This window comes from Culex pipiens, chromosome 2, assembly GCF_016801865.2.
Source record: "Culex pipiens pallens isolate TS chromosome 2, TS_CPP_V2, whole genome shotgun sequence".
Lineage (NCBI taxonomy): Eukaryota > Metazoa > Arthropoda > Insecta > Diptera > Culicidae > Culex > Culex pipiens.
This window is the reverse complement of record NC_068938.1, coordinates 198,041,780-198,062,818: the sequence shown is the minus strand read 5'-3', so window position 1 is coordinate 198,062,818 and position 21,039 is coordinate 198,041,780. Positions and strand designations below refer to the sequence as shown.

Genomic DNA, 21,039 nt, shown 5'->3' with positions numbered 1-21,039 from the left:
AGCTAACAAGCAATTCACACAAAATCATCAGCAGGTTGATTTTCTTGGAGAAGTTCGGGAGCGATTTTCTTTTCCGTGATTTGCCTCCTCTCCCTTTCACGAGTGAAAAAAGTTCGCAAGCGAAATTGATTTTTTTGCAATTATTCCATCCCTGAATCTCATTTTAGATCATTTTTGTAGTTTTAGTTAAGGCTAGTACACATTTTATTGATAAAATGTCCCTCGTCTGAAAATAACTATATTTAAAATTTCAAAACTTATGCTTCTCATCTCTTGTAAAAAACGAAGTTGACTTTATAGCTGCCGGCCACCATTGCTAGTACCAACCACTAGTGTCTTCCTTTTTATCTACAAGGACTTCGCCGCCCTGGACTCCTAAGTGTATGAAAGTATGGCACGGAGCGACGGCGCCGAATACCCATATTTACACAAAGAATTTTAGAGCGCCCGGCGCGGGATTCGAACCGGCAACCTCTGGATTGGAGTCCAGTGCGCGGTCCGATTGATCCACACGGGCGGGACAGTCCCAAAATTAATTTTCGAATGATTTTTAACGCCTTTTTTAGATTTTAAATGCAAAAATATTCGATAATAATGAAATCTTAATAGTTTACAATAAATTTTGTAAAAAATAAATGAAAATTTAATTTTTTTGCGTTAATATTTTCGTCACCTGTTTTTTTTTGTAAATCTTGAAGAGGAGGGAGAGGCGAGGTGTTTCAAAAATTTTAAGTCAAATTGGCAATGCTCTTAATGACTTTTAAAACTTTTAACCTTTGTTGAAAAATGCTTCTCTTCCATGCCCGGTATGATTGTTAGCAATTTCGTCCGTATTTGAATTTAATTTTTGATTTTGAAAAAAAAAAAACTGGATCTTCAATTTCACTGTCACTCCAATTCAATCCAAATTCAATTCGTTGTTTGAAATATATTGTGTTATTTTGTATTTTATTTCAAAATATTATTGTCAACTCGTTTGAAATAGAAAGGAAATGGAAAGTAATTTTTCCGGTTTTAATAGCAAAAAAAGTCGTGGACCAATATGATTTCAAAATGTTCACGACAAGTTGACCCCCTAAACCTAAAATTGTCTCTAGACGGGTTTCAATCCAAAAATTCGTCAAAAATCCATTTTAAACTAATTAAGTATCTTTAAATTTTTTGAAAATTTAATGTGTAATGTTTTTTTTTTGTTTCAACTAATATCATCTTCATTTAAAGTCAAAATAATTTTGGAGAAAGTTTTGTTTGTTTTTTTTTTAGCGCAATCGGTTGCAACTTTAAAGCTGACGATTCCATGTAATAGTAAAGAATGTGCTGAACAATCAAAACTGATGAAAAAGTTTGAAAATCATGAAGGCACCAAATATGAAAAAGACTTGCTCTGATTTAAAAACAAGTATAATACAAATATGGTCGGACTTCAGTTAATTTGGTTGAAACGGGAAACGGGGTTAATTTGGTTGAAAACGGGATTTGACTCGTAAAACTCCTTTTTCAAGTTATGTAAATTTTTGAACACATTTTTTGCAATTGATTTAAACATCAAGGGCATTGGACCCATTTAACGTAAATTTGATGTATAAACATTACATTTTGAGTTTCTAAAGATGTCTGAAAACTTTGAGCCACTACAGAAGTCCAGAAAGCTCAACATTTTATTGTGCTGATAATATAACATTTGTATAAAAAAATATTTTTATCCAACTTTATGTTTTTTTTTTGTTCATATCAAGTTATGTACCAAATGAGCTGAATTTTGGCCAAATTTCAATATAATTTCATCCATTTTGGTGATTTTAGGAATCGAAGCCACTTTATAAACTGCTTAAATTTTTGAAAATATTCCATTATTTTTAAATGTAATGCATTTCCAGTATCAATTATTTAAAAAAAAAAGAAAAAAAAAGTGCCAATACAAATCCAAAAAGACGGAGCATGCTTGACGGCATCTCAAATTTGTTTTAAAAAATCTAGAAAAAAATAACAAAATCTCATTGAACCTCAGTGGAATCATTTTATGAATTCATAAGAGTTTTGTTGTTTCATGTTATATTGTTTCCCATTATTTAATTTTTTGTCATTCTTCAACTTGAATAGACATTCCGATTTGATTTTTTCAAATGTTTTTTCAAGCACACAAACTTCCAAAGTTTTTTTTACTGACCCCCGATTTTCTCCAATCAGCCCAAAATAGCCAAAACTATCGCGTCCAAAACTGCTCATTTCCCGTCGCAGTTTTCCACCGACACTTGACACTACTCAACCATTCGCAGGGGAGCGTGCAAAAAGACAAGATTATTTTTCACTTGACATTTTCCACCCAAATCGATTTCCCTTCCTTCCCAACGCGACGGTTTGACGTGTGACTGTCGTCTGCAACTCGAATGGCAACGACCCAACCCAACACCCACCTCTCCCCACCCACTTCTTAAAGAAACGAATAAGTCAACGTGAATGAATTAATTATGCGTCTCGGGCGCGCGATTGATTTGGTGCTGTTTGAAATTTACATTCCGGGAAGTGTTGATTTTTCCACCGTGTGTGTGTTAGGGAGTGAGATAGGAAGTGTTTGAACAAGTGTCTTTCAAGAGAAGAGAAAAGTTGAGCAAGAGTGATTACTTTTCCAGGAATCGAAGCAGTACACGGAGAAAAAAGCGTTCCGAAAATCGTGAACAAATGTGCATGTTTTTGCGTAAAATATTTGTTCATGTAATCGTGAACTCGTGCACGATTGTATGAACAAAAAACTACGTTTTCATGAACAGAAGTGATAAAAATCATGAACTAAAGTTCACGATTGTAAAGAAGCGTTACGTTACGTTTTTAAACATAATAATCTTATTATTGTGCAGGTTGTACAGACATTTAAATATGGGGTTCTCTAAAATAAAAATAAAGGCAAATCCCTAAGCCGCCGTCAAAGTGAGTAACGGCTTCTTATCAAAATTATTAGTTAAAATTTGCATTTTGCCCACTACGTTTGTTCGATATGCTTAAAACCTTCAACACACACAAAATCCAGAAAACTTAAAAAAATTTATTAGCTCCAAATCCTTTTTACACATTTAAAAAGTGTTCTTTAAATCGTGAACACATTCCCACGTTGTTCCCTGAAATCGTGAACAGTGTTCATGATTTCGATAATAAGCTAAGCGTTATGCTGCTGGCGTTACGATTTTTCGTGAACACCTGTTCACGATTTGCTTTTTGTTCATGGAAATTGTTCATGGTACGTTTTCGTACCGTGGAATATCACCTTGTTCCAGATTTCATGGCACATTGTTCACGATTTTCGGAACGCTTTTTTCTCCGTGTAGACAAATTGATTAGTATAAATAGTGAATCAATTAACTTTTAAGCAGCAACACAACGATGTCGAATCCAAAAGGGGTGAGTACAACAAAGATGTCTTGGAGTCAAGAAATTTAACATAATCAATATTATTAAAAAAATAGACCGAGCCACGTAGCCCAGTGGTAACGCTTCCGCCTCGTAAGCGGTAGATCGGGGTTCAAATCCCGGCTCGGACCAACACAACTGGTGATCTTTTCCCTTCTGGAATCGATTGCTTAGTAAAGGGAAGGTAGTGTATCGTCACAAACTGGACCTTATCACGACACCTTAGGGAGGCGACCTATGGAATGTTAACATTAAGTTGAGAATGAAACTGCCACTGAATCCGCTTTGTAAATGCCGGCCCCGATACTCTTCAAGGGTGTTCCCCTCAGGAACTGGGAAAGATTTACTTTTCTATTATTAAATCAATGGATATATTTTCCAAAAATACTGCTGGTCAATTTTTTTGTATGTATGAATGTTACGGGTAACTTTTCATCAAAAATTTGATTCGTTTATCTGTGGATATAATTTTGTCTTAAGTAAAGCTTAGAAAGTGCTGAAAAAAATTACAAAAAATGCATAAGAAACGTATTCTGTAAGTTTATATAAAAACAAAACAATGAATTTAACAGTTTTAGCTTTAATAACAGAATTTAACAATAAATAAAATCCATATTTAAAAAATATAAAATATTGTTCTCTACTTCGATAATGTTTCAAGAATGTGTTTAGGGTTATTCAACCTTCCACTGAGAGTCAAATGTCTCGCTTGTGATAATAGTGTATTTTCCGCAATTTATGAAATAGTTTTGTACCTTTATTATCTTTTTGCAACAAACTGACGAAAATATTTTTAAAAATATATAGAAAATATTTAATCCTCATTTAATTCTTGTTTAAACTTGACGATCCAAATGAAATTTAATCTGAGTTAAGATTTTTGGTTGATTCAAAACTCTAGTGAAAAATGAAATGCAGAATATAATTATTGAATTTATTTCAGGATAATTAATGTCTGTTTATAATTTAATGCACACAAAATTAAATGATTTAAAAGTTCTTTTAAGACCCAATTTGCTTAACAATCATAACAATGAATTGAAATAAGCTTTGGAAATAATATTGCTAGCAATTATCGTTTAACTCCACCAGTATTAAATGTTGCAAGATTTTTTTTCAGTGTTTTAAATAATTTTACATTAAATAATACAATTGGTATTTTATTATTGTATTTTATTCTGAATGGTTCAAATTACAACCTACAATTTTTTCGAAGGCACCGAATCGATCAGGAAATTCCATCTCAAGATACATATACAGAGACTTGTACGGAAAAAAATTGTTATTAATAATTACTTCTTTTTAAATAGAATGTATATAAACAAAGTTTCTTCCAAATAAAAAAAATAAAAATTTTAAAATCCTTAAATAATTTGCGAAAATGTAGCGAACTACCCTTATGTTGTATTTCTAATTGAAAAAAATTTATAAATAAAAGAATAATAAAGCGCTAATGGAAAATGAATGACTTTTAATAAATCAATAATGTTATAAATTAATTTTTTGAGAGGTGATTTAACAACTATAGTTCAAACAACTAGTTTTAATGCTATGCTAGGCTATGCTTTGAATCGCCACAATAATTTCAAACCCCGTATATTTTGGCTGTTGTTAATGACTCTTATTTGATAAAAGTTTATTAAACTATAATTTTGTAAAAAATGTGTTGCGGAATCCTTCTAATAGATTATTACGCTTGAAATTATAATGTACCGAAATGTACTTTGAATGCATGACAAAGCATTTTTACAAGTTTAAATTTAATGGAATTGTTAATTTACAATTGATAACTTGGGTAATTAAACATAAAAATTTTAAAATTGATACGAATTCATAATTATTTGCTACATCACATCTTTCTTTTTATTCCTCAATCAAACTCATTTCATTCTCATGTTTAATTCATTCCTCTGGCTAATTAACCTTTCCATGAATCCATTAACCTATTTCCCCCGGTCTGTGGGGGAATATTTGCACTTACCTTTAGAACGCATTGGCACGCTTGAGTGCACTTACAGAATGGAAATTTGTTGCAATGTTTTTTGCTGAAATCTGATGCTCAGTGGCAATAAAGGATGAAGATGGATTTTTTCAGCAATTGCCTAAAATTTGTATAAATTATTTATTAACTCATATTTCACGAAAAAAAAAATCTCTCCCTTTTCCAGCAAGCCCTCCCCAAACCGCCGGCAACCCGGCGGCGGATGTCCCGCCACGGCTCGGTGCTCATCGAAACCGAACCCCGGCAGATTCCGTGGGACCTGGTGGATCGGCTGCTGGTGCCGCTGATTGGTTGCCACGCCGCCGCCATCGTCGTGTCCGGCGTGTTCAACGTGCTCGGAATCTGCCAGATGTCCGCCTTTGCGCTGTTTGTGTTCTTCTCGATTCTGACGGTCAGCGCGGCCATCGGGTTCCACAGTCTTAAGGTGAGTTTCGAGATATGTCAATTTAAATTTGTAATGATCTACATGAGTGTTTCTATTGAGTTAAACAACAGAAGCTTAAAAGAATGTGTTTAATATGGTCACAATATAATGAGAATTGCCCAAATGTTTATCAAATCGTTAAAAACTGACTGCTGTACCTTCCTATCTCTTTTGCAAGTATTAACCATGCGAATTAAAATGTCAGTTTTATAATAAACCAATCAATCAATCAATTATTTTCCCACATCTTCAAAAATCTTGCCTAGTGCACCAGACAGCTCTTCAATCGACCTTGGACGGGAAATTTCCATTGCAAAATCGAACCAATTCTTTTTTTTTTCTTTGGAGCAGAAAGAGCTGCCTCTCCATAGTGGCATTTCAAAATTAAGACCTGTCGACTAGTTAATGGAAATGCAGCGGTTGAAGTTTTCAGTGGAAATGCGGTTACGACGAATTCTGGTACGATTCGCACCTTGGTGACCGTAAAACATCCCCCGTGCTGCCAATAAACGATTCGTGCTGGCATTAATCCCAGAGAATCCAGCTGCACCCACCACAGACTGCTGGCACGCCCTCCTATTTGGACTGACACGTGCACTGACTGGCCAAAACTTTGGAGACATTTTTTTTCGGAGAAATTACATTTTGTCCCGTAAAATGTTCGCATTACGCATGATTATGACGCTGTTTAATGGAACTTTTTTCTACTCCTTGTCACACAAAATGGAAACATTTTGGATGTATTTGATGGCGTGTGTGTGTGTGTGTGTGTGTGTGTGTGTGTGTGTGTGTGTGTGTGTGTGTGTGTGTGTGTGTGTGTGTGTGTGTGTGTGTGTGTGTGTGTGTGTGTGTGTCAAGTCGTAAAAAGTTACGATCCATTATCGGTATTTTTTTACGATATGACCGACCACCAGCGGGACATACGGAACCAGTAACGACTCTAAGTAACCAGAACCGAAAAAAAACATTAAGCTCTGCCTGTTGGCGAAAGCTTCAATCACATGGGACAGAGCGTCGGGCATTGACCTCTACGTGTCCTGGCACGTGCCCTGTATCATTTTAAAAACGAATCCTGAAACTCTTCAAATTAAAAAAAAATATATGGCATATTATTGGAAAAGTCATGGCCAATATTTGAAAATCAACAATAGTTATCAACTATAAATTTCCCGAGTTTAAATCTTTCTTTGCAATTACCCCAGAATCTGGAACATTTGGTAAATCTGGAACTATTCGCCGAAAGCTTTTTTCTGCTTTTAAAAACCATAGGGATAGCTTGTATTTATTTTTGGTTGAATGTATTAAGGCTTCATCCATAAAGTACGTCACGCTAAAATCAGCCCCCCCGCTAAAATTTACCCCCCTCCCCCCCTTTGTCACGCTTTTTCTATACTTATAACATGAATTGTCACACTTCCTCAGACCCCCCCTCCCCCCTAGAGCGTGACATACTTTATGGATGACGCCTAATGTATATGTATAAAAACATTTGAATTGCGCCTCATCATTCTTGTTTTCAAAATTTGTATAAGTAAACTAAAATATAAGCATTTTAAAATGGAAAATGTAGGAGAATTAAATGTGTACAACAAGTACGAATAATAACTAAACTTCAGAAGAAGAGAGAAATCTGTATCCATGTATAACCAGCCGCGTTGAGCAAAAAGTATAAATAAAAATTGATTAAACTTAAAAACAAAACCTGTATTCAAAACAAAACTTCTGGAGGATCTGTTTGAATAGAAATATTACTTGATTTATGAATAATGCTAATGTAAAAACAACTTATTTTTTCAAAAATCAAATAATTTGATTTTTCAGATAAATATTTTTTTAAATATTTTGCATTGCACATGTTTAATAGAATGCAAAAACACATGCAAAAAAATGTTGGAACTTTCAAAAAAATAAACCAAAACCGTAGGTGGCAGTGCGTGGCCGAATGGTTACGCTGTCCGCTTTGTAAGCGGATGATTCTGGGTTCGATTCCCATCTGCTCCAACCTTCCATCGGATGAGGAAGTAAAATGTCGGTCCCGGCCTTGGTTGTTAGGCCGTTAAGTCATTCCAGGTGTAGGAGTCGTCTCCATGCCATAAGTACAAACAACACACCAAACCAAGCCTACTCCGGTGGAATCGCTGGCGGCGGTTGGACTCGCAATCCAAAGGTCGTCAGTTCAAACACTGGGGTGGAAGGTTCCTTGGAGTAGAAAGAGGTTTGGGTGCTCTCCCCATCCAAGCCTTCGGACTCCTAGGTTCGAGCAGAAACTTGCAGTAGAGACCACAAAAGACCCGGGGGTCGTTAATGTGGATGGTTTGATTTTTGATTTGAAACTAAAACCGTCGATTTAAATTATTTAGAGAAATTTAGTTGTTTAACATTTTTCTTAAACCTATTAACATCATTTTTTTGAAAAACTTGTTTGTTTTTATGAACTGCAAAAACTACTGAAATTAATTTAGAAAAACCAATTTATATTTATTATTCAAATAACTGAGCATGTTAAAAAGAATGCGAAAACTAATCGAATTTTTTGCAATTGATTTTCTAAATCTATCTCATGATAGAAAGAATATAATTCATAGAAATATTTCTTCAGAATCAATATATTGTTAAGGTCATGGTTAAAAAGAATTCAAAAACCATCTTTTTTCATAGAACTAATTATACTAAAACAGCAATTCCCCACGAAAACAGCATGATTCGAAAAAAATGTTCTCCGATCGGGCTCAAAATTTGTCTGGGGTTCCTTGGCCGAAATAATACGACCCGTATTTTTTTTTTTGTTTGGCCATTAGAGTGACCTAAAAATCATAACTCCGCGCCATTTCAACCGATTTGAGCTGTCTTGGACGCAAATGAAAGGGTATTAGATAGGCTTTAAGAAAAAATAGTTCAAAGTTTCAAATATCTAGCCTAACATTTGAAAAGGTCAAATAAAAACTTTAAATGCTCTTTTGAAGGTCTTGTGAACAAAGAGCCTATGTCTGAAAATATTTTTATCAGATTCCTCGAAAAATTTTACATAACATATCAAAAAAATTTATGTTATCAATGCTCCGAGAAACGATTTTTTGAAAATAAAAAATAGGGTTTCTCGACGCGCCGCGTGCTAACACGGGAAAATGACGAAAACGGCAAAAAATAGACTTTTTTTCACGAAAACTGCGATAACTTGAAAATTTCAGCGATGTTTTCGTAATTGGAATACGCAACTTTTGGTACCCTAACATGTATAGGTCATCGCTTAAATGTTCAAGTTATCGCAGTTTTAGTGAAAAAAGTTGATTTTTGCTGATTTCGTCATTATCCCGTGTTAAAAATGGTTTTTGCGCATATTGACTAAAATGGCCGTTTTGTGGACCACCCTAACACGTTGCCAAACAAAAAAATACGGGTCCAATTATTTCGGCCAAGGAACTCCCAGAAAAATTTTTAGCCCGATCGGAGAACTTTTTCGAATCAGTTCTACGTACGTATTTTTTCGAAAATACCTCTTGATAATTTTGAGTTTTTTTTTGGCTCATGATGATTTGTAAAATTTATGAGAATTTGAAAATCCAAGAGTTTTATGAAAGTGTTTTTTATAATAAATCTAGTTTTCAATACATACTTGAATATGTTGAAACACCTATACAAAGCTAAATAAAACCATGCATTTTTTAAATTCAGGAAAAATACGTAATTTATGAAATTTTTTATGAGTTTTAAAATTGATAGCTGGTACTGCACTGCATTTTTTGTGTTATTTTGAATACGCCATCAAATCGAGGGTTTAATTTTACTAAAGAAAACTAGTACATTTAACAATATTATTGTTTAAAAATTAATAACACAGCTCAACCTATAGCAAACACACCGTGTACAATCGGTTAAACGCCAGACAGTATGCAAGCTGCGCAACGCATTTTAATCAAAGCCGTTTCAGGCGTTACGGGCTCCACTGGAACGTTACATTTCTCAGCGGCTTGAGCTCAATAATGTATTCATGAGAGCGATTGTATGAGAGTGCATTAAAATTCATGAGCTTTTGATAAAATTTCGTTAGATATGATCTACAGTTAATTTAAATAGTTTCATTTTGTATTTTTATTTTTATTTCATAACCCACAAAAACTTGTTCATATTTTGAAATGAAATTTGCTCAATAATTTTTTTTCTAGTTTAATATGAAAAGTTATCAAAATCAATTTTGTTGGCACTTTGTTGTTTGTTTATGAAAATATAATATGCTTCATAAGCTTATTGCTTGGAAATCTTTCATTAAAGAGAATAACAATCCAACTATTATTAAATATATTTATTAATCTATTTAGAGTCAGCTTTCCTAGTCATAGAAAAATAATGTACACAAATTCATAGTAGTATGCAGCGAGAGAATAAAAAAAATCAACCTGTCTGTTCCAACTCCCGCAACTCGTGTCGGTAAGCTTCACACAGAACTTCACAGAACTTCACTTTAAGCTCACAAATTCGGTCACTTAAACAAATAAGCTGGAATCGTCCGGTCCGTCACGCACACACACACAGTTTCTGTTTCTGCTCCAACCAGGCTGCAAAAAAACAAGACCTCAGTAAGACTCTCAGCAACTCGTAGCCGGTCGAGCATTCGTATGGTCCGTCCGTACATTCCGTGATCGCGCGCGTCATTTACGTCATTTTGTCCTTAAAGATCCTTCTTCTCCTCGCCGGACGCCACCAATCGCTGCCGACTGTCAACTTCCTCGGCGACGGCAGTCTGTTCCAGTTCCTGCTTTGGTTTGCAGTCCAGCAGGTTGTTGTTGTTGACTTCGGTGCCCTTGGCCGGTCGCTTGGCCGCCCGCAGGTAGCTCTTGACGTAGAACATGCTGAACATGTAGATGAACAGGGCGGCGTTTAGCGTGAGCAGGGCCGCGATCGACTTGGGGTAGCCGCAGGTCGGCTGGAACTGGACCTGCAGCGTGTGGAAGAACACGATCACGAACTGGACCTGGTTGTTTGAAAAAAAATGTAATTAACATTTTGAAGATTTCAAGTAGGCCATGAAGGTTTGAAACTTACGATCTGCATCTTGGTCAGATAAGGCTTCCACCAGAGGTACTGCTGAACCTTGGGGCCCATCGCCGCCAGCATGTAGTAGGCGTACATGCACACGTGGATGAAGGAGTTGATCACGCCGAGCAGGGTGCCGTGGCCACCTGAGATAAAAAGGGGAATAGATATGAAAATCAGAATGATACAATAGTTGCCAAAATACACCATGTTACTAGACAAATGCTAATTGTATCAATTTCAATTTAACCGCTATAACCTTCAATGATAACAAAAAGAATATCTGAGCTCAATTGTAAAATCAAGGGAAAATTTTAGGTTTTTTTTTAATTCTCCATGTTTTGAAAGACTATTGGAACAACTTTTGTCCTGCGAAAAATTATCCATCTCTTGTTTCATATTTTTTCATTTAAATTGTTTAGTACTTTTCGGTATTTCGCATCTAGTTTAAATCTTACTCAACAACCTACAGCTGTGGTTCTCATCTAGCTGAACCTCACCGGCAATTTTCACAATTTGGCCCAGAATCACGGGCCGAATTAGAAATTTGACAAAAATACATGTTTTCCATAAAGCATTGCATTGTTAATTTTTTTCAAATTTTAAGAATATTTCAAGTTTAACTAATTTTTTTTAAAGATAAAACTCAAACATAATTGTATGGAACTTTCCGTTTAGCTTGAAACATATTGTCATTCTTTTGAATGACTGTTATTCAAATTTTAAGAAGTTTGAAACTAACATTTTCAAAATTGGGATTTTAACAATTTGTTACAAATTCTTTTCGAAAAAAAAAACATTATTCCAAGAAATTTAATCTTTGTAAAAAAATCATAGTGCTTTATTTTTAGGCGTTTTTTTTTCAGTAGCTTCATTGTTCTAAACAAGCAAAGAAAGACAAAAAAAAATTAGTAACAGTAATTAATATTATAAATTATTATACAGTCTCGTCGTTGCTCTCTGCGAGGCAAGGCCTGCATCGATCGTGTTTCGCATGAGTCGTCGTTTCGCGCAAGCGAGGAATAGAAGGACAGGATCCGGTGACATAAAACCATGAAATATTCTACATAAATGCCATTCATTTATCATTAGGGGGAGAAGGGGTAAAATGCACCCCCTAAGGGAAAACTGTGATTTCTCAACCATTACAGCATAACTGTGGAAGAACTTTGTTCGATGTCCTAAAACAACTATTATTCTTCGTCAACCATGTGAAAAAGGCTTTAAAAACTTAAAAATTGTTCGAAAATATCGAATTTCTAAAAACATTTTTGATTCATTTCAAATAACCATGTGGGGCAATATGCACCGCAACATTGGGGCAAAATGCACCACAACAACGGGGCAAAATGCACCACAACATGGGGCAAAATGCACCGGGTAAAAGCAGTTTTCACTAGTCACCACTAGATGACACCTCTGTTTTTACAAAGGAGCTTCACAGCGGTGCATCTTGCCCCGACCATGCTTATTACATAAAATTCAATCAAAAATACATTTTTTAATGTTTTTGGACTCATTTATCTATAGAATAATGAACATTGTGGCAAAAACTATAAAAATCAACACTTACAATATCAATAAATGCTTTTTATATTGTCCAAATACGCGCTGATCCCTGTTTTGCCTGATGGGATTGGAAGTTTAAAGATAGTTTGAGGACCCGTCTGGTTCTTGCTCTATGTTTAGGCGGGGCCAGACAATGCCCAATGACCTCGGAATTGGGCCGCTAGGATCTCTGCCATTCTGAAATGGGTCATTGGAAGCAGCGCGAGGGCTGTCACCACCTAATACCCGGGACTGAGATAAACTGTATCAGCATAACCCAAGTCTGATACAAATTATACTTTCCCATAATTTCGCTGCTGGCCAGCGGGTATTGGATTGGACCACACACACACACACAGTAATTAATATTATAAATTATTATAGTTTCTCAAAGAGTATTAAAATAGATCTTTTGCTTTCAACATTGCAGCAAAAAATTTCAGCTCTACGAATAATAATTTTAGCTGAATCTGAACACAAAAAATGCAATAATATTGATTTAAAATAAAATTTTAATTTCAAATCGGAAGTACATTTTATAATTATTTTCTTAGCAATAATCAAATTCAGAAGACATATTTTTTTTCCTGAAAAATTTAAAAATCATTCTTCATGTTTATTTAATGGCTGTCAATTAAATAATTTACAAAAAAAAAATAACAAAACCAAAATGTTTTTTTTATTTATTTGCTTTTGAACAAATTTCAATTATTTGCAGCATTATCTTTTATTTGGAATGTTTTGAAGAATCTTTACGCATTGGTTTTTTTGTTTAAATTATCAGGTTTTGAGCAAATGAGTTCAAAAAATTACAAATAACATTAGTTTACAGCATTTCTGAGCAGCTAAAAAATTCTAATGGGAAATTTGGCGTTTTTTATTTCCTTTTTTCCTAATTAAATGCAGGCGAATGTAACGTATATCTTGTGTCCTAATAAAAAGCAATGTTTCTTGTTCTTTTTCGTTAAAAAAAGGTTGCAAATTTTCTTTCATTCGTCTCAACACCACATTTATTCAGCTAATACCGATTCTACATCAGCTATGTAAAATAAATATTTAATTTCTTTTTTTTGTTTTCAGGAAATGATTTTTAGCCAAAAATGAAGAACGTTCGCGATTTCAATAATTATAAATTAACACAAATTATTAATCATTCAACATCAATTTAAGTAAAATTTTACTGATAATCAGTAGTCAGGTTCATTCAAGTTTGATCATATTATTGTTCAAAAATTTGCTGAAAGTCGATTGTTAGACGACTTTAAACCGAAATCGGTAGCTTCAGTTTACCGACTTGTACTCAAGTTTATAAAAAGGCTAAAATCTACTGGTTTAGTTAAAAATCTATAATCTATAAGTTTGATACAAGTCACTATTATTTGTTTATTTCAATTATTGAAACTTAATAAAGATAATTTGTTATAAAATAGCTAACAGTTTAAAGTATAACACGGATTACACGATTTTCAAATTAATGCTGATGAATAATTAAAATTTTGATTTTTTGTGTCGATTTGATATTTTTAAAAAACATCAAAGCAAGACAAAAAGTAACCGTAATTTTTTAATTTTAGTAAACATATTTTTTTTTTGTAAAATGACTAAGGACCTAAATTAACATAACAAGTTTAACAATCAAACTTTCAAATATTAAACATGATTTTACAGCTCGAATAAAGTTATGCATTATGCCTCTTTTAAAAACAACATTTTGTTTGGATTAAAAAATTATTCACTGCATGTTATTGAAGAAACATATTAAAAGTAAAAAAACGGTTCTGCAGAAACTCCATTAAAAACTATCTACTTTCTAAACGATTACTATCTCTTGAATTCGATAAAATATCAAGATTTTTGTAACAAACTTTCAAACGCGATTGGAAAGAAAGCGTTTGATTCTTTTGTTTTCAATTCCTATGACATTAAAAATTGTGCCTGATTGGTTTTTAAAAAATAATAATTTTTGGTTGTTGATAAACTAACAGTTAAATAAAAAAATGTAAATTGAAAATTAAAAAAAAAATCAATATTATAAAATCTAATGCACCAAAGAGTTGAATATATTGAAAGGAAGCAAAAAATAATATCGATTGTAATTAATTTTTATTTTCTAGGATTCTCATAACATACTAATCCACAATTTTTTTTTTTTTTTTTTTTGAGAAAAATTCAATTCAACTTCTAAACGTCAGATAAGCAATTATTTCTTCAATGATGAACAACAATGAAGCTATGTCCTTTTTTTCGAAATATCTTATGTATTTCGCATACCAACATTTTCGCCTTGAAAACAAAATTATAATCTCTTGCTGTGGATTTTTAAAATATATTATCAAAATTGCACCTGTTTATTATAATGAATCCTTATTTAATTTAATTTGTGCTCAGATAATATATTCAATGAATCTACTTTAGAAATTCAACACAATCTGATTATTTTTCTTTGAAAACCAGTTGGTAAAGCTCCCATTTTGATTGTTTTCTTCTTTTCATTCTAATCGTCGAGAAGGCCCCTGGTTTTATCAACCATATATGAAAACCAGTTTTTAGCAACCCGTTACGAAATGATTGCATTCTTCAGCACTTTGGGGCTACTTTCCACCAAAAATAAGCCACGTGCTGTTTGTTTCCAAGTGAAAAACAAAATAGCTATAACTCCTGCAGGTGTTCAGGAAGAAATTGATAAAGTGGATCCCAAGTAACATTTTCTTCCAGGAGTTCTACAAGAGCTCTTCAAGATAGCTACAGCATAGCAGTTTGGACCGCGGTAGGATAAAACTCTCTTCAAGTACTCTTCCAAACTCCTGAAGAAGTTTTGAAGAGAATTTTATCCTAACGCGGTCCAAACTGCTATACTGTAGCTATCTTGAAGAGCTCTTGTAGAACTCTTGGAAAAAATGTTACTTGGGATGATATCTCATGTGATAAAAGTTGGTATTTGTAATTTTGTTTGGATTTCAGTTTTATTCACTCTGAAATTAATTTTGTTGTTGTTAAACGGTTTGAAATCGCCGTTTGAGCATGACAATATAAATCAGTATGCCATCAATGTCACGATCAAGGTCCACTCAAGCCACGGATATTTGGTGTTGGTTGGTTAAACCTTGTTTGATAATTATCACAAAGGAACTAACTGTACGGACAGTTTCCTTCGGTATGAATATTCAGCAGTGGCTTAGCGAGGAAACGGACATCAAACGTTGTTTGACAACAAAACCATGCCGTTAAGCTTTTTGGTAAAAACTTCCTCAAAAAAATGTCACACCTCAAAATTTGAATTAATTAGCACTACAGTTTAGCGCTGATCTATATATCAACGAACACCCTGCTTGAACCCAGCCCGTCATCGTTCGTCAACCAACACCCATTGCGGAAGATCACTTACCGGCAAAGTACTTGACGCCGACGAAGCCGCAGACCGGCATCAGCGTGTGGTGGTACAGATGCAGGAACGAGACCTGGTTCTGCTTCTTGCGCAGCACGAAGAACACCGTGTCGAGCAGCTCGACGACCTTGCAGATGTAGTACGCCCACACGGCGCCGGCCATCTAACGATTTATGCGGAAAACGGAACGACAATTTTGAGGTTAGTTCCGCTTGGGTCACTTCCTGAAGAAGAAAAACTTACCCTCATGGCAAGGGGATCTCTCGAGTAGTCCACCGGTTGACACCGCAAGTTGTACACGCCGTTCCATCCACCCATGATACCCTGGAGATGGACGAGTTGGTGGATATTTCGATTAAATGATCCATCAGTGACATTACAATACTCACCTCATACACTAGCCAAATACTGAGCACCACCTGGATGGCGTTGTACGCGATCAGCACGCCCTCCAGCTTGAACGGTTTCCGCTTGGCCATGTAGCGGGGACCGGCGTACAGGCAAAAGTAGAGGTACGTCACCAGGATGATGATCAGCGGGGTCATCGAGCCGGACAGGAACCACCCGGTCGTTCGCTCATCTAAAGATTGATTTGTTTTTTAATCTTGTTCTAACATAACATGGAATTGGATTTACCCTGATTTTCTACGAAGAACTTTGCTATCCGATGGAAAATTCCGCTATCTGCCACTGCCTCCGTCATTTTGAAGTATTTTATGTGCAAAGTTTAAAAAATATCTAATCTACGGACGAACCCAGTGTAGAAAACTCGTATGAAATGTGTTTGTTTTAAAATCTGAAACAAACAAAACAAATTCAAAATTATTGTTCTAAAATCATTAGACTTTTCTTGAGAGAATAAAAAAATGGTACTATTTTCACTCTTTATTAATTAAGTTCTATTAATTAAATTTAACATTTATTTGAATACAAAATTTAACAATGTATCCATAGCTTTATTATTCTTTATATTGACTTGGAAGTCAATATTTTAAAAAAGCCCAATTCTCTATTTTTACTTTGATAAACGAATTTTTGATGTTTTTTTAGATTTAGATGAAACTTTGTGCATCAATTTCTTATTTCCAAATAAGGTTCTTACAAGTCTCCATAAAAATTTGGGGGATGTCCATTAGGGTGCCCAGAATATGCGACTTTTTTCAAAACCTCGCTCCACAAGCTGAATATTGTTCCTGACCTATTTTAGGACTTGGGGCGAAATCTGAGCAGAATCGGTCAACATTTACCCATTGATACTCCAAGGTGACGTTTGCATGGGAAAAATCGAAAAATTGTATTAAAAAACCCCATTTGCTAACGGTTTGGTCAGCACGGTCTGCTACTTCTATCTAAATATTCCTAAAAGTGAGTTTTTCAATGGAAAATTAATGCTCTACAACTTTGTAGAACACACCAAAGCTGTAAAACTCGATCCGGAAAAGATATTAACGATTTAAAAATGTCATTTTTGTATGAAAAACATTTTTTCACCATCTTCAGGCTCAAGTATCAATGAGTTAATCTCAACCAATTTAGTTTAAAATTGACACAGATGTTTAAAATAACCCAAAACTGTTTCTCAAGAAGGGATTTTCTGATCAATTTGGTGTCTACAGCAAAGCAAAGTCTACAGCAAGCAGAACTAAAAAAAGGCTACGTTTCAAAAACTGTGCATTTTTTTTTTGTTTAAATAAACTAAAAATGCAAATTCTATTCTTTTCAAAATTTATGTAATTTTTTTCCTGATGTTCGATTTTGTTTTTCGAAAATTGATTGATCCGTCATTAATTTATAACTAGGTGGAATTTTATTTCAACCAAACTATCCTGTGGTTCAATAGATGCATTTCTTAGCACACTAAAACATATATTTTTTTGATAATCTTAAAAATATGAACTTAAATCCAAATTTTGGTGATAAAATGTAAATAAAAGAATGGGTAAAAATGGTATTTTACTAAAAGTGTGACTGTATTTTTTCTTAGTACACCTACAACTTTGCAGTAAAAGTACAGAATTTCGAATATTTACTGATCTTTTTTGGATGAGTAGCTGCCAAAATTGTATGGAGACAAGGTTAACTAATAGTTCTAAATGGCATCTTTGGACATAGAGAAAACTTTAGCCAAAAAAAAAAATACAAATGGAATCAAATTTCAGTTCTATTTTAGAACTGCTTGAGGGAAAAAAAATACTCTTTCTAAGTACAACCCAATAAGTTTTTTTTTCAATTGGTGAAATCTTGGAAATTCTTAATCAGAGTTTCAATGCCAAAAAAACGAAAGCCTTGAAAAAAAAATTCAATCTTTGGAAACAAATTTTATCAGTATTTCTTAACTAGTACTAACGCTTCAAAAGGGCTAACAATTTATTGTTTGGCCCTTTTGAAATTTTAGTTTAAATCGATCAGTTTGGAAAATTCAGTGATTCAAATTTGCTGACATAAGGAACCGTTGGAAAATACTTCATCTAAATTTAAAAAAATACAAAGTGGAAATCGCAAAAAAAGAGGAAACTATACACGGCAATGAAATTTTAATTTTTAACGGTTGAATTTTTTTTTGTTTGAATATTACCTTTTTTGAGATGTAAGTCTAGTCCAATTTACAAGGAATAAGTAAAGTAAAGTAAGTAAGTAAAACCCTGATTTTATTACTGTGCCGAAAAAAACTCATTTGCATTGTTTTAAATAAGAAATCAAAATGTTTAATCAAGCTTCACCAGGAATATTCAGTGATTTTTTGGAAAGGTACACTGATTCTAAATGAAAAACAGTTCCTCAACGAAACTTTTTTGAACCTTTAATAATCCTGAACATGCTTGATAAATGAAAAAAAAATATATATATTAAGCAATCAGAAAATTTTATTTTATTTCTTCAAAGGTACGAAACTGGACAATACATGGTGTGTTATTTCACACTTCAAGAGAAACGAAAGTAATGTTTATAAAATGTTTTTCCAATATTTGATTTCAAAAGAATTATAAATATTCAGCAATTCCCCACGAAAACAGCTTGGAAAAAACAGAAGTGCTCGGATCGGGCTCAAAATTTTTCTGGGGGTTCCCTGGCCGAAATAATTAGACCCGTATTTTTTTGTTAGGCCATTAGGGTGACCTACGCCGTGTTAGGGTGGTCTGAAAAATTGCCATTTTCGTCGATTTTCGATAAAAAAAAAACACTTTTTTCTAAAAATCATAACTCCTCGCCATTTCAACCGATTTCAATAGTCTTATACGCAAATGAAAGATGATAAGTTGGCCATGCAAAGAAAAATAGAGAGAAGTTCCAACAATATAGCCTAATATATGAAAAGGGCGTATGAAACTTTAAAATGCCGTTTTGATGGTGTCTGGACCAAAGAGCCTATGTCTGGAAATATTTTTATCGGATTCCTCGGACATTTTAACGTAACATATTAAAAAATGGGAGGAGTTCATTAACAGGATTCCGAGATATGTTTTTTTGAAAATAAAATCCGTGTTTTTCGACATGCCGCGCGCAAAAACGGGAAAATGACAAAATCGACAAAAAATCAACTTTTTTCACTAAAACTGCGATAACTTTAAAATTTCAGCGATGACCTGTACATCTTTGGGTATCAAAAGTTGCGTCTTTTAAATACGAAAATTTAGGTACCCAAAGATGTATAGGTCAGCGCTGAAATTTTAAAGTTATCGCAGTTTTAGTGGAAAAAGTTGATTTTTTGCCGATTTTGTCATTTTTCCGTTTTTGCGTGCGGCGCGTCGAAAAACACTGGATTTTGTTTTCAAAAAATCATATCTCGGAATCCTGTTAATGAACTCCTCTCATTTTTAAGTATGTTACGTAAAAATGTCCGGGAAATCCGACAAAAATATTTTCAGGCATAGGCTCTTTATGGTCCAGACACCGTCAAAACGGCATTTTAAAGTTTCATCTGACCTTTTCATATGTTAGTCTAGATTTTTGAAACTTCTTACTATTTTTCTTTGAAAGGCCAATTTATCACCTTTCATTTGCGTATAAGACAGCTAAAATCGGATGAAAGACGCGGAGATATGATTTTTTGAAAAAAAAAAGTGGTTTTTGCGAAAACCGACGAAAATGGCAATTTTTCAGACCACCCTAACACGGCGTAGGTCACCCTAATGGCCAAACAAAAAAATACGGGTCTAATTATTTCGGCCAGGGAACCCCCAGTAAAACTTTGAGCCCGATCCGAGCACTTTTGTTTTTTTTTTCAAGCTGTTTTCGTGGGGAATTGCTGTATTAATGTTTGATCTTTAAAACATGTTTTATATTTAAACAATTCTTTATTATTTTTTTCTAGCGCTTAGATTTTTTTCAAGGTTAATCAAAAAATCCACATGGAATTATCTTGAAGATTTTAAATTTTATACATTGTAGGATTGACAATAAAATATGTTTGATTTATGACTAAATTTCAACTAATGTTATACATGTTAACCACCTGATCAGTAAAATTCAGATAAATCCCAAAAACATGCTGACCAGCTACACGTGATGTGAATCTGAGTACAAAGTTGAAAATTATATTGTAATTATTTGGAATAAAATAAAGTTGAAAACTCTCCAGCGACAAAGAAATACTTTTTTTTCTGTTTTCACAGTGTTATTTTAAACTTTCTAACTATAAACTGATATCGTAAGCTGAATCATAATTTCATGTATTTTAAAAAGTTTATGTCAAAATTTAAAGTGCAATCAACAGACAACTATTGAAAATGCATTTCCCGCGATAACTTTATTTTTTTTAAATAAAAAAAAGATCAAATAGGAAATTTTCTGCAAAGTTAATATTTCAGGACAACTGAATTCACGTAAATGGAAATTTTCAACAATTATTTGAATTTTTTAGAATTATATTTATGAATTATTCAAAACATTTTTTCTTTGCTTTATTCTAGTGATTTTTTATTATATTTTTTTTTCTTTTTGTTTGAATGATCATTGATACATTTTTTCAACCGATAACTGGGTTGACATTGATAGCATGGAGTGATTTTGATAGCTTTTCAAATGGCCGCAAAATTCATAGCTTATTGTTTTTTTAGTATTTTAAGTGTGTAAGCATTCAGTGATTTAAAAAAGTGACACCAAAATTGGATGCATCAAAAAACTTATCCAATTAAATGTCTATCAAAGTCACCACAATTTTGAGATAAATCATAACACAAATACGATTTCATAAAATTCACTGAAACTCGCGCACTGCAAAACCACAACGACAGCAATGAAGTCTCG

At 33.7% G+C, this 21,039-nt stretch overlaps 2 protein-coding genes across 5 annotated transcripts in view; one reads left to right on the top strand and one right to left on the bottom strand.

Annotated features, from left to right (window-relative positions):
* Nucleotides 1–21,039, top strand: part of LOC120412766 (D-beta-hydroxybutyrate dehydrogenase, mitochondrial) — a 117,255-nt gene that overhangs the window by 3,580 nt on the left and 92,636 nt on the right. Inside the window, exons 2-4 of one of the 2 annotated variants that reach the window (XM_052708650.1) lie at nucleotides 2,631–2,644; nucleotides 3,320–3,393; nucleotides 5,571–5,828. In XM_052708650.1, the coding sequence (XP_052564610.1) occupies nucleotides 3,376–3,393; nucleotides 5,571–5,828 (276 nt within the window). In that variant the 5' untranslated portion in view covers nucleotides 2,631–2,644; nucleotides 3,320–3,375. Of the gene's footprint in view, nucleotides 1–2,611; nucleotides 2,645–3,319; nucleotides 3,394–5,570; nucleotides 5,829–21,039 lie in introns of those variants that run through there. The other variant, XM_052708649.1, reaches the window with a different exon arrangement.
* LOC120412768 (elongation of very long chain fatty acids protein) overlaps nucleotides 10,114–21,039 on the bottom strand; it is a 55,977-nt gene continuing 45,051 nt past the window's right edge. For 2 of the 3 annotated variants that reach the window (XM_052708652.1, XM_039573362.2), the window contains exons 2-7: nucleotides 16,429–16,588; nucleotides 16,182–16,372; nucleotides 16,036–16,116; nucleotides 15,793–15,955; nucleotides 10,869–11,005; nucleotides 10,114–10,797 (exon numbers count right to left, since the gene is read on the bottom strand). In XM_052708652.1, the coding sequence (XP_052564612.1) occupies nucleotides 10,495–10,797; nucleotides 10,869–11,005; nucleotides 15,793–15,955; nucleotides 16,036–16,116; nucleotides 16,182–16,372; nucleotides 16,429–16,495 (942 nt within the window). In that variant the 5' untranslated portion in view covers nucleotides 16,496–16,588 and the 3' untranslated portion in view covers nucleotides 10,114–10,494. The remainder of the gene's footprint in view (nucleotides 10,798–10,868; nucleotides 11,006–15,792; nucleotides 15,956–16,035; nucleotides 16,117–16,181; nucleotides 16,373–16,428; nucleotides 16,589–21,039) is intronic. The other variant, XM_052708653.1, reaches the window with a different exon arrangement.